Source organism: Copadichromis virginalis, linkage group LG7, assembly GCF_057382275.1.
Source record: "Copadichromis virginalis isolate Kocher_CV1m ecotype Utaka linkage group LG7, C_Virginalis_male_GT1.1, whole genome shotgun sequence".
NCBI classification, from domain to species: Eukaryota; Metazoa; Chordata; class Actinopteri; order Cichliformes; family Cichlidae; genus Copadichromis; species Copadichromis virginalis.
In genome coordinates, this window is record NC_140624.1 from 26,358,870 (window position 1) to 26,372,404 (window position 13,535).

At 40.4% G+C, this 13,535-nt stretch overlaps 1 protein-coding gene across 3 annotated transcripts in view; it reads left to right on the plus strand.

Moving 5' to 3' along the window:
- Positions 1 to 13,535, plus strand: part of ntrk3a (neurotrophic tyrosine kinase, receptor, type 3a) — a 97,344-nt gene that overhangs the window by 49,739 nt on the left and 34,070 nt on the right. For all 3 annotated transcript variants that reach the window (XM_085462727.1, XM_085462730.1, XM_085462729.1), the window contains 4 exons: positions 6,171 to 6,312; positions 9,839 to 9,951; positions 11,374 to 11,554; positions 12,925 to 12,939. In XM_085462727.1, the coding sequence (XP_085318853.1) occupies positions 6,171 to 6,312; positions 9,839 to 9,951; positions 11,374 to 11,554; positions 12,925 to 12,939 (451 nt within the window). The remainder of the gene's footprint in view (positions 1 to 6,170; positions 6,313 to 9,838; positions 9,952 to 11,373; positions 11,555 to 12,924; positions 12,940 to 13,535) is intronic.

Here is a 13,535-nt window from a genome sequence, read left to right on the forward strand (position 1 = left end):
CATAATTATTACTAGAAAGAGACCACTGTACTCTTTGGATTTATTTTAAAAGTTAGCTTTAGCTACTGATATGAAGGGGTTAATTAACAAAGCTGCAACAACTAATTGTTGTAGCTCAATCACTTGCCTGTTTTTTATGGGAGTTGATTTTAACAATCACGTAGAAGCTTGAAATAACTGCCTCAAGACTACTTTTAATTTAATATTTGAGTCAACAGGCTGTCCTCAAAATTAAAATAAGCTTACTCACAAGTTTAATCGCATTCTGATCTTGTCCTGGGATAGGACATAAAAACTGATCATATACCAAAAAAACCCTCCTTTTTTAATGACCATTTTTGACAACTTTTAAATTTACCATAATCAATAGAATCAGGGGTTTAGAGCAAGGGTTCCCCACAGAGAGCCTTCTTCACCAACACATATGCCACCTAACACTGCCCCGTCTACCGAACCAGACTCGGGGCACCCTTTTGGGGGGCTGGTCAGCTCTGTGAAGTTGAGAACGAACCCGCCGTCATAGCCAGCAAGCCCCCAAAAACTGCCTCACCTCTTTGTTAGTCTTCAGCTGTTCTACCAACCTGTCAGCCGAGGGTGGTAGACCCTGGTCCGAGCAGATTTTATGCTCAGTAATTCTGGCGACTATACTGTATATTAATACAAAAAGGATTACAAATGGAAGCAATGGTTTCTACAATCTTCATTCTCCAGCTTCGACTTTACCTCATTTCAAATAAGTCGCACTAACCCAGTTTTCTGTGCTGTCATCTGCAGCTGCCTGAAATACAATAAGAACTTCATAAACAACTTCCCTGATTTTTTTTTTTTTTTTTGTACAGTGGGGCAAAAAAGTATTTAGTCAGCCACCGATTGTGCAAGTTCCCCCACCTAAAATGATGACAGAGGTCAGTAATTTGCACCAGAGGTACACTTCAACTGTGAGAGACAGAATGTGAAAAAAAAAAATCCATGAATCCACATGGTAGGATTTGTAAAGAATTTATTCGTAAATCAGGGTGGAAAATAAGTATTTGGTCAATAACAAAAATACAACTCAATACTTTGTAACATAACCTTTGTTGGCAATAACAGAGGTCAAACGTTTACTATAGGTCTCTACCAGGTTTCGCACACACAGTAGTTGGTATTTTGGCCCATTCCTCCATGCAGATCTTCTTGAGAGCAGTGATGTTTTGGGGCTGTCGCCGAGCAACACGGACTTTCAACTCCCGCCACAGATTTTCTATGGGGTTGAGGTCTGGAGACTGGCTAGGCCACTCCAGGACTTTCAAATGCTTCTTACGGAGCCACTCCTTTGTTGCCCGGGCGGTGTGTTTTGGATCATTGTCATGTTGGAAGACCCAGCCTCGTTTCATCTTCAAAGTTCTCACTGATGGAAGGAGGTTTTGGCTCAAAATCTCACGATACATGGCCCCATTCATTCTGTCCTTAACACGGATCAGTCGTCCTGTCCCCTTGGCAGAAAAACAGCCCCATAGCATGATGTTTCCACCCCCATGCTTCACAGTAGGTATGGTGTTCTTGGGATGCAACTCAGTATTCTTCTTCCTCCAAACACGACGAGTTGAGTTTATACCAAAAAGTTCTACTTTGGTTTCATCTGACCACATGACATTCTCCCAATCCTCTGCTGTATCATCCATGTGCTCTCTGGCAAACTTCAGACGGGCCTGGACATGCACTGGCTTCAGCAGCGGAACACGTCTGGCACTGCGGGATTTGATTCCCTGCCGTTGTAGTGTGTTACTGATGGTGACCTTTGTTACTTTGGTCCCAGCTCTCTGCAGGTCATTCACCAGGTCCCCCCGTGTGGTTCTGGGATCTTTGCTCACCGTTCTCATGATCATTTAGACCCCATGGGATGAGATCTTGCGTGGAGCCCCAGATCGAGGGAGATTATCAGTGGCCTTGTATGTCTTCCATTTTCTGATGATTGCTCCCACAGTTGATTTTTTCACACCAAGCTGCTTGCCTATTGTAGATTCACTCTTCCCAGTCTGGTGCAGGTCTACAATACTTTTCCTGGTGTCCTTCGAAAGCTCTTTGGTCTTGGCCATGGCGGAGTTTGGAGTCTGACTGTTTGAGGCTGTGGACAGGTGTCTTTTATACAGATGATGAGTTCAAACAGGTGCCATTCATACAGGTAACGAGTGGGGGACAGAAAAGCTTCTTACAGAAGACTTTACAGGTCTGTGAGAGCCAGAGATTTTCCTTGTTTGAGGTGACCAAATACTTATTTTCCACCCTAATTTATGAATAAATTCTTTACAAATCCTACCATGTGGATTCATGGATTTTCTTTTCACATTCTGTCTCTCACAGTTGAAGTGTACCTCTGGTGCAAATTACTGACCTCTGTCATCATTTTAAGTGGGGGAACTTGCACAATCGGTGGCTGACTAAATACTTTTTTGCCCCACTGTAGCTGGGATTATGCCCAACTATGATTGTGTTCTCATTGTTAGAGATTTTAATATACATGTGTGTTGGCTCGCTGGTCGATGGCAGCAGACCTACTGTGCAGTCTCTCCAAGAAGGCACTGAACAAATTTTTTGTAGACCACTGTTACGTTCCCCGGGGGGGGGGGGGGGGGGGGGTCTAGGCGGTGAGGGGGAAGTAACAAAAGTGACCGGGTCAGAAAAAGGAGTCAAGGAGGCGAAACAGTTTAAATAAAACAGTTTTATTGAAGTAAGTCAACTAAAAGAGACGGACAAGCCGTTATCACCATAAAACACCAACAAAACACAAACAAAACTCAGGCGTTGGTCAAATAAAGCAAAAAGTCAAAAGGAAAGCGCAGCTCACTAGCTGGACAACACACTACACAGCTCACTAGCTGGACAACACACTACACAGCTCACTAGCTGGACAACACACTACACAGCTCACTAGCTGGACAACACACTACACAGCTCACTAGCTGGAAACCACCGCAAACACTCAGCTCACTAGCTGTACCCACACAAAATGGCACTCTGGCCCAGAGCTCACCCTGCTCTGGGCTTAAATACCCTTAATTGCTGATGGGAGTCAGCTGCGCCGGAGGGAAAGGTGGCATCTCAGGTAGGAGGTAGTGGGACACGCCCACACAGGCACCCTCAGGAGAGAGAGAGGCCCTGCTAGGGCCGTAACACCCCCTCCCATAAATGCAAACCCATGGTTTGTCAAATTTATGTTAGCAAGGGGTGCAGATCTGAAGGGTGGTTTTGAACATGAACCGGAGAAAGGATCAACCAGCGGCAGCTCAGGGTTAGTTGGCCTCGTACACCGATTACGGGGTGCTACCGAGCAATTGTGCTCCAGGTTTAGCCTTTCCGTAGGCCTGGCAAGCTTGTCAGTTTGAGAGCCACGACTGACTTTTCTCAAAACAGGCCCCTTTTGTGTTGAGTGGGCTTTCTGTTTGAGTGCCAGTTTGACACAATTGGCAACCACATGGCCAGGCTTGTGACAGAAAAAACACAGTTTGGGCCTAGGTCTTAACACCATAACTGCATTTTCCTTCTTAGCTGGCCCACTTTTACCTGTCCAGGCTGCGCTATAGTGCAGAGGGATATCCTGTCCTACCGCACTTGCTGTATGAATCAGCTTAAACTCATCTGCCAGGGTGGCAGCTTGCTGTAGAGTTGTAACCCTCTGTTCACTTAAAGGGCCACAGACTTAGGAACAGAGTTTTTAAAATCCTCCACCAGCATAAGCTCACGTATGGACCCCACATCATTAACCTGGCTTTCCGCACACCACCTATCAAAGAGCCTCGCCTTCTCCCTGGCGAAGTCAAGATAGGACTGTCCCTGCGCCAACTCCAACCCTCGAAAATGCTGCCTATAGGCCTCAGGTACCAGTTCATAGGCTTGGAGGACGGCACTTTTGATCTTTCCATAAACCAGGCCGTCCTGCCTAGACAGACCAGAACACGCTTCTTGAGCCTTACCTGTCAACCGACACAGCAACATCAACCCCCACACATCTTGAGGCCACTGCAGTGCAGTTGCCAGGCGTTCGAACACACTGAAAAAGCTGTGAACACTGGATTCACAGAAGTCTGGAACCAGGTGAATGTTATTGCTCACAAACGAGCCTCTAGACACCTGTACACTAGCAGCTGTGTCAACCATTTTGGGGATGGTGAAGAGTTAGAAAAACACAACCTAATTAAGACAGTTAACAGACCACTACACAACTTCCTTTAGCTGACCAACTAACCTCCCGCCACACACACACACACACACACACACACACACACACACACACACACGTTAACAAAACAACTTACCCAGTTCCAAAACCTTGCCCTGTCTATCTTCCGGAGCGTGCTGGGCTCGAGGCAACTTTAAAGGCAGAACTTCAGCGACCGGAGCCCTGAATTGCCTACCCCCGACAGAGAATTAATCCCCACCCAGGATTACTCCAAAAACAACAAAGGCAAAATAACAAGAGTGCCCGAAGGAGGAACTTAAAAAGCTCAGCTGGGCACTCACCTACCTTAACTGGGAAGTTATTAATCTCTAAAAGGTGCCAAAGCAAGATAATCAAAAAGAAAACCAAATCCAACACAGAACTCCCTTTTCAAATATCCCGGACGAGCCCCCACTTGTTACGTTCCCCTGGGGGGGGGGGGGTCTAGGCGGTGAGGGGGAAGTAACAAAAGTGACCGGGTCAGAAAAAGGAGTCAAGGAGGCGAAACAGTTTAAATAAAACAGTTTTATTGAAGTCAGTCAACTAAAAGAGACGGACAAGCCGTTATCACCATAAAACACCAACAAAACACAAACAAAACTCAGGCGTTGGTCAAATAAAGCAAAAAGTCAAAAGGAAAGCGCAGCTCACTAGCTGGACAACACACTACACAGCTCACTAGCTGGACAACACACTACACAGCTCACTAGCTGGAAACCACCGCAAACACTCAGCTCACTAGCTGTACCCACACAAAATGGCACTCTGGCCCAGAGCTCACCCTGCTCTGGGCTTAAATACCCTTAATTGCTGATGGGAGTCAGCTGCGCCGGAGGGAAAGGTGGCATCTCAGGTAGGAGCAGCGTCTCCAGGACATTGCATCTGGTGCTCAGCTTAGTATTGCAATTTTTCCATTTATTTAGTGCAGCTACACTCCAAAACTTGTGCTCTTGGTTTGAGTTGTAGTATAATTCTCAAACGCACTCCTTAAAACAGATAACCCAGTAGCTCGAAAGTGTTTCCGTAATTTAGTAGATATTTATTAAAAATGTTTTGTTACTCTAAGTTTAAAAAAAAAAAAAAAAAAAAAAAAACCTTAGTAAAGAAAAGACATCTTACTACTCGTCACTGATAGAGGAAAACTGGAACAAGACCAAGTTTCTTTCTTCAGATTAAGAACTCTGTTGAGCTGTGTGTTTTTAAACTAGCGATGAATTTCTTCATAAATAAAAGTATAACTAACCGCTGAGACTGTTTCTCTTCGATTGGTCTTGCTGAGTATAGTTCATTAATTGTTTCCTCTGTCATATTTAGGCTGTGTGCAGGCAGGATGAGGACCCAAGCGCAAACTCACGGGAGAACAGGACTGAACTCAAAGTACAGCTTTATTGCTGATGGAAGTTAAGGCGATACAAAATAATATGAAACTAAACTGGGGAGTCATAAAGGAACTGACTCACGAGGAAACACACGGAGGGGCACACAGTCATGAGGGAGAACGCGACACTGAACTGAGGGAGACGCGGACATAAATACTCAGAGGGTTAACGAGGGAAGTAGGAGCACACGGGGAACACAGGTGACACTGATAATTATAACAAGACACGGCAGGAGTAAACAACACTGATGGGAGACTGACAAAGTGAAACAGGAAGTGCACAGAGGTGCAGACAGGAGGGGAGAGAGAGAACAGACATAACGGGCTGGGGAAAACATTGAATGAAACACAAGGAGGGGAAATGAGGGCTCACAGATACACAGAGGGGCACACAGGGGGTAATCAAATAAGGAACATTTTAACAGGACAACCTGGGAACCAAGGCATAAATAAAGAAAAATACAAGACGCATGAAAACTGAGAATGCTGGGCCAACATGGCCCAGGACCATGACATCCTCTAAACAATCAATGTTTCTATTGGACCATATTTTTGTTGCTTATGCTTGTTTATTTTATCTTGTTGTCCCTCCAGGCTAGAGTCTACGACAATACTATTCACTCCATCAACATAACCTTGGTCAATGTAAGCAGAGATGACAACAACTTCCTATTAGTATGCACTGCCACCAACATAGTGGGCATGACCAATGCTTCAGTTCAGCTAACTGTTCACTGTAAGTAGATACACCACAGACACAACGTTATACACAAAACTGCACTCCATAAAAACTGTGAAAAGTAGCATTATAAATAGTTGTGGAAATGTGAGTTGGCTACTGTATCCATTTTAAGCTCTCTTCTTTTAAATATATAAATCTTAGTAAGATGCACTCATAAATTAAAACTCTAGCTTTACTTTACGAGATTGTCTTTGAGATTTCTATGAGGCAGTTAAGTGACTGAAATACTGTGGAAGAGATTAATAATAGTAATAACTAGTTAAAGATGGGAGCTGACAAATTCATTGTTAAAATTTTGACTTTACATCTATTTTTGTTTTAGTTCTATTTTAGCTGCCAAATTTTGTAATTGTCTTGAATCAATATTTATAAGTATTAGTATATAGTAGTATATAATATATTAGCGTTATTAGATAGCTGCTTCTTTGTACTTAGGTTAATGTTTGTGCAAATCTTAGAATATTGCAGGGAGAAATTACTGTGGTATCAGTTGTCTTCTTTGAGTGCATACTAGTGGTATTTAAGGTTTATTGCAGCCAAGGGTACTGTATATGCAGAGGGCTAAATAATGTCACACAGTGACTAATATGTTGCAGCTGTGTTTGAGATTGTAGGGTAGGCCTTGGATTGTAAAGGACTGAAGCGGCTGCAAGAATATTATAGCAATAAAGGCCTATGCACAACAGACATGTAAAATCAGTGGACATATTTTATGTGTTAAAACTAGTTTTCAGACTCAACTATTCTTAATGCAGCTGTTTACACCAACCATGTAACTGGCGGAATTTATGTTTTCAAACCAAGCTCGATTCTTTTTAAATTTTCAGAACCAGTACTGATAAAAAAAAAAAGATTTGGGAAATAGTAGAGTAATCCTATTTAATCTCAGACCCACAGCTACAGTAGATGCTGCTCTGGGTCAGTGGGCACTCTAAAAGGATTTCACTGCCTCCTTAGATGTGGTCCCAACTCTGCCAGCAAGAGCTCAAACTGTCCCACTGACATCCTGAAATATGTATAAAAGCCATTATACAGCTTTAACTCCTGGATCAAACCAGTCTCCCTGCTGCTGCTTCTCCTCAGAATTGGATGGAACGGAATCTCAGTTTCTTACATTTCTTGTTTGGAAACATCACGGCCAGCTCATGATCACTACATGTTGACTTCATTTTCTTACAGTGTGGTTTTGTTTTCTGCCAGTCCAGAAGTGGCACTTCTGGATGGATGCAAACTGCATTTCGTTGCCTTGTACTTGTGACATGTGCAATGACAATAAAGTTGAATTCTATTCTATTCTATTCTTGGTACCTAGTCTCACACTAAGTGTTGTAGAGGCTGTGTTCAACTGCCGAAAGACCACTTTGTTTTTGTGATGTATACTATAACTATTTTGGTTATTTTTTATTTCTATTATTATTTAGCAGTGTTTAAAGTGGGATCTGGCAGGTGGAGAAACCGAGTTCAGGGTTAACAATGCAGTAATACAGGGGGATGAGTCACCTGGAAATAAGCTGCATAATTATTTTTTTAAGCTGCAGTAGATTTTTTCCCTCATCTGTATCAACAGCAGGTTATTGTAGTATATTGATCTGGACCAGTCTGAATAACCCCATGAGGGGGCAGCAAATGCAAAGAAACCAATAAGCTGTCTCCCAGCATAGTGTGGGGGCTTTTTTGGCAGGGGTCATGCACTGGGTCATCCTCCCTTTGATTAAGACAGCTGTGTGATTCCAGTCTAAACATCTGTGTAATGCTATTCTTAGTAACCATTAAAAGTGAGGAAGGTCTCCATTATACAGAGATCTATATATTTATCAAATTTCCTGACTTGCTTGGGCTCACTCTGCTGAGCTGCCCGGGACCTCTGACCATATAGTTTTTATTTTGTATGTATTCATTTTTTAAATTAATTATTGTATTGCTCCAATTTCCAGGTATTTTCAGGTATTTAGGGATTACCCACTATATTTCACCTATTTACTGGGGTAGCTATAATCTAGTCTAGTCTGCATGCAAAAGTGTCCTTGGGCAAGATACTAACCCCAAGTTGCTCTCCAATGCATCCATTAATGTGTTAATATGTGTATTAATCTGTGTGAATGAATAAAAAGAAGTGCTTGTATGAATCGGTGAATGGGGTACCTTCTATAAAACACTTCGATTACTCAGGTAGAGAAGAAAAGCTTTAGGACAAGGACACGCCCTAGAGATGAAAAGGAATACAGAAATGAGACTGACTTCAGGACAGGACAGACTGGACACAAAGGGGAATTAACACAGTTAAACAAGGAACTAGAAACAAAACACAGAGGCACTAGCAAGAGCTATACTCAAGACTAAATAATGCAGAACTAAATTTAAAAGCAACAAATTATGAGCCCAAAACAAAAACTCAAAATACTTGGTAGAAACCCGGGGACATGACCAGTCCATTTACCATTACCACCCAAGCTTTTTTTTTTTCTTTTTCTTTTTTTTAATGTGTTCATTACAGCTTTAAATATCTATATACAATCATCCATTTATGTATAATGATATTTGTTGTTATTTTTATCATTATTATTGTTATTATTATAATAAACTTTGTTTAACTCGGAAGTCCCACTGACATCAAAACCCGTTTTAATGGAGACCTGTCCAAGGTAACAGCTATATAAACTCAGTACATCTAGAAAAACATCATCTAATATTATCACCTCTTGAGACATCTCCACTGTGTTCCTGATGATGTATAAATTCAGCACTAGATGTAAGCATGTTTAAGTTCAAGTTCATCCCATACACAAACATAGTTACACACAAAGGGATCCATGAGGAGGAGCATAGAGGATTATTATTGGTACTAAAACAGAAAATGTTACAAAGGTAAACTGGTTTATGTAATTTACTCAGTATTAGTTTATTGAAAAAATTATACCAGCTATGGCCAACTGACCAAAAGAACATGTAATGAACATGAGCCGAGTCTGGCTGTGGAACTTGCTGCACTGTCTATCCGCTATCTTGGTGTTGTTAAAGGCAAAATTATTTAAAATACCTATAAAAATAATTTCATACTTGAAGTTTTGTCCACATGCAAATACCCTTTAAATTTGTCCTGATGTGTAGTTTGCTTTGATGAGACTTTCTGGAGGCTGATGGTGAAGTGGGATTTAATTTCTGACACAAGCAGATCAGGTGGTAGAAAGGGTAGAAATACTTCTGTCATTTTGTTGCTTTCTACAAGACAGCCAAAATCATTCAGTTTTTCTCAATCTTTTTTTTTAAAACTGCTACTTTAAAACCTTAAAAACCTTAAACCTGAAAGGAAATCCAATGCAATTTCAGAAGTGCACATTTCAGTGTTTTAAGGTTTTTTGACAGTAAAAACGATCAAGTTTATATGGGAAACACAAAAATAGTTTACTTCTTTCTTTGGTTTAATTTTAACTTAGGCAGGTGAGTACCTGTTAACATGTGCTATACAAGTGCAGATCGTTTACATTTTTTTCTTTATTCTTTGTCCTCTTTGTCTCTCAAGTTCCTCCCACCATTATTAGGCTGAAGGAGCCAGAACGCCGCCATGACACGTGCATTGAGTTTACCGTTCGTGGTTCACCCCACCCAGTCTTACGATGGTTCTATCAAGATAAGGTATATTTTTAATTTCATGCTCGTAAATCTATTGTGCACTTTTTTTTTTGTTTGATAAAAATGTGTTGTGTACTTGTTACTCTCTGTAAAAGGAAATGTCATTTATGAAAAAACAGAATTTCTGTGCTCATCAAAAAAGCGGTTACATTTACAGCCCCTTGGTTAGTATTTACTCAGTACATTACAGTAAATTGTTGGGTAAATGCCACTGGGAAGAGGTAAATAAAATAAAAAAAGACATACTCATCAACTCTAATACAAGTACTGCGAGGTTGTGACTGGTTTAGGTTGAAAGTAACTCAGCAACCATTTATTAGAAACATATTGTCTGTAAAGCTTCAATTCCACTTACAATTGTAGTTATCCAAGGTTTATTTTGGTTATTCTAATAACCTTACTATGGATTATATAAAGTTGAAAATAGTCCTTTCAGATTTTAGTTTTTTGGTTTGTTTCATGTACCATAGAAATGCTAAATTTGTTTTTTGTAATCCTAAATGGGGATGAGATAGGATTAGAACTGAGCATATGAGTGGGACAGTTCAGGTTTTGAGGCAAGACTGAAATAGTTTGGATATGTGCAGATGAGGGGTACAGGGAACTTTCATGGATTAAGTGGAGGAGGACAAGCAGAGGGTTGGTGTGACAGAGGAGGATTCTAGAAATAAGAAGAGATGGAGGCAGTTGATCTGCTGTGACTTCTAAAGGGAGCAGCTGACAGAAGAAGAAAAGTTATTTCTGATTAAATATTCATATTTCCTGTGGCACCCCTCAGACTTGTTGCTGTTTCCCCAAGTGACAAGTCCTTTGAAAGATCCTGGAAACAACCGTGCTAGTATGTATGTGGCATTGCAGTTAGAATTTAAAAACAGGAGGTGACTGACACTAAGCATAAAAATACAATTTGGGTCCACTGAATCATAATGCAATATGAATTAGCAAATGCTAGATATGTTGTTCTATTTTATGAAATGCAGGAGAAAAGGTTTGTTTAACAGTCCAAATGTTACACAGAAGCTACCATAACTGTTTCCATGTCATTTTCTTCACATCATTACCTCAAAACAGCCAAAAGGGCAATGTTTGGAACATAGGGGAAGATGAATTTCAATTAATATCAAATATCATCCATTGTTATCAGCTTATTAATATATTTTATTTAGACTTCTATCTAGCTTTATCATTACATTTCTGAGGGACTACTATTTGCTGTTTGGTTTAAGAAAAAACCTGCTTTGTTAACTACCAACAATAACTACTAGGGTTTTAGAAAAAAATATTAAACTTACTTTTAAAGTAAAGGTTTCTACAAAGTCTTAGAAGAAATGTTACAGAGCTCTGTATACTGTATCATGCACATAAGTTTTCAGGGCTGTAGCTGATCTCTTTCACATCAATCCTTGTCATTTTTTGACAATGTAGGAAATTTCCCACACTGAGTATGTGCGGCCTGACATGGATATTTACCTGGACTACATAGAGGGATGCCTAACCTTTAAAAACCCAACACACCACAATAATGGCAATTATACTCTGGAGGCCAGAAACTACCTGGGCATAGCCACCAGTACTGTGTATGGGCACTTCCTGGAAAAGCCTTTTGGTAAGTTCAATCATTTAGAGTTATACTAAAGTAAATCAAAAGCTTTGCCTTCACCCCAGCTGTGTCTTCACCACAGCACCTGCATCGCTGTCGGCACTACATCAATCTGTCACTCACCTGCTCCAGTTTCCCCTTACTTTTGAACAAGACTCAGAGAAAGGGCAGTACATTTTGAGTAGGCACTCCATCCTTTTCTGATTGAGAGCCGTGGCTTTGAATGTCGAGTTCCTAATTCTTTTTCCTGCCAGTTCAGATGAGCTGCAAACCATCTTAGTATTGGCTGGAAGTCAAACCACGGTTCTCCGTCTGGGAATCCGATAGTTTGCATTGTTTCTTCTGAATCCGAGGTTTAACTAATTGCATCCAGTCCAATACCCTGGCATAGATCTACCTAGGGAGGCTGAGGAATGGGATCCTCTTGTAGCTGGAGCACATTTTCCAGTCCCTTTCTTAAAAGGTTTAAATGTCATCCATTTCTGCCAGTCCAGAGAGAAATCTACATGTATCATTGCAGATGTGTTCCATGCCATTTCTATTTTATCAAAATCTTTCACAAACTAGAACAAGAAGAATGTTTATCCTGTAAAAGTTACGCAACCTTTTTGGGCTACAGCACCATAGGGTCCCACTCTTGCAAGTGCCCCCTGTTAAAGTGAACATGGAAGTTTCAAATGTATCAGTTGTCTGAATCAAGGAAAAATCTTTACTCTTGAACATGACCCTGAATTATTAGTCTGCATGGTGATCGAATGTTAAACAATGGCAATAATGAAACTCAAAAACTGCTTTGCCACATTAAAAGTAATATTCAAACAAACAAAACATGAAATGTTCCCTGTCTAATTTAGCCTTGTACCACAAGGAACCACTGCATTATTCTGCTGCTTTCAAGCTCAGTTTTCAGTTTTGTTTAGAACCTTTGCAGGAAAAAGTAAAAAAAAACAAAACAACAAGTTTCTGCTAAAGGGACATTTTAGTTCCCTGTGCTTTATCAGAGATTACGATCAAGCACACTGTCATGACTTAGCATTCGGTTTGACTCAGTGTCACAGTTTTCTTATAAAACAAAACATGCTCTAATCATCGCCCTGTGTTAGTACTGGATATAGTTGTGAAATAATGCTTATATTTAGCCTAAGTGTAAATTACATGTGGAGAAATTAGAAAAGTCATACAGGATATGATAAGCTTCTTAGTAGTGTTATTTATTTCCAAATTTTTCACATTTTCAGTTTTAAGTCATTTTCAGTCATTTACACCTGCTTTCTTTGAAGTGATGCCGTAGGTTGTTTGATCAGATTCCTTTGTAGAGTATGCCTTACAGAGGATCTTTTCCAATCGTCACTTTTTCTCTTCTCTTTCTTTTATAGATGATTACGATTATGGTGAGTTTTATTATCCATCAATACATTATCAGAATCAGAATACTTTATTGATCACTAGGGGAAATTATGTAGTTTTCCATTTCATTTGTTTTCCTTTAAAAAAAAAACAAAAAAACAATACAATGAAAAGCCCAACAATCATTTGACCCCACTATGAGCAAGCACTTTAGTGATGGTGGGAAAGAAAAACTCCCTTGTAACAGGAAGAAACCTTCAGCAGAATCAGGCTTACAGAACTGGCAGCCATCTGCCGTGTGAGGGGAGGAAGACAAAGACACACTGTGGAAAAGAGTCAGGGATTATTAATAAATAATAATCATTGAATTCAGAGAGGTGCATAAACACAAAGTGAGTGAAAAAGCTGAAACACTCAAGGCATCATCAGCCTAGAGCTATTGCAGCTGAGGATTCAGGGTCAAGCCCTAACTAATTCCTTACTAACGCTAATAACATTTACAATAATAGATTACAGATTATTTGGGAATAAATTTCATTGCAGTAAATGTCTTTCTGAAAGTGGTCTAACTAAATTTAAGGATATAATTCCCTCACTGTCAACTTGAGTGTCATGTGCTAACACAATACAGAACAGCTTC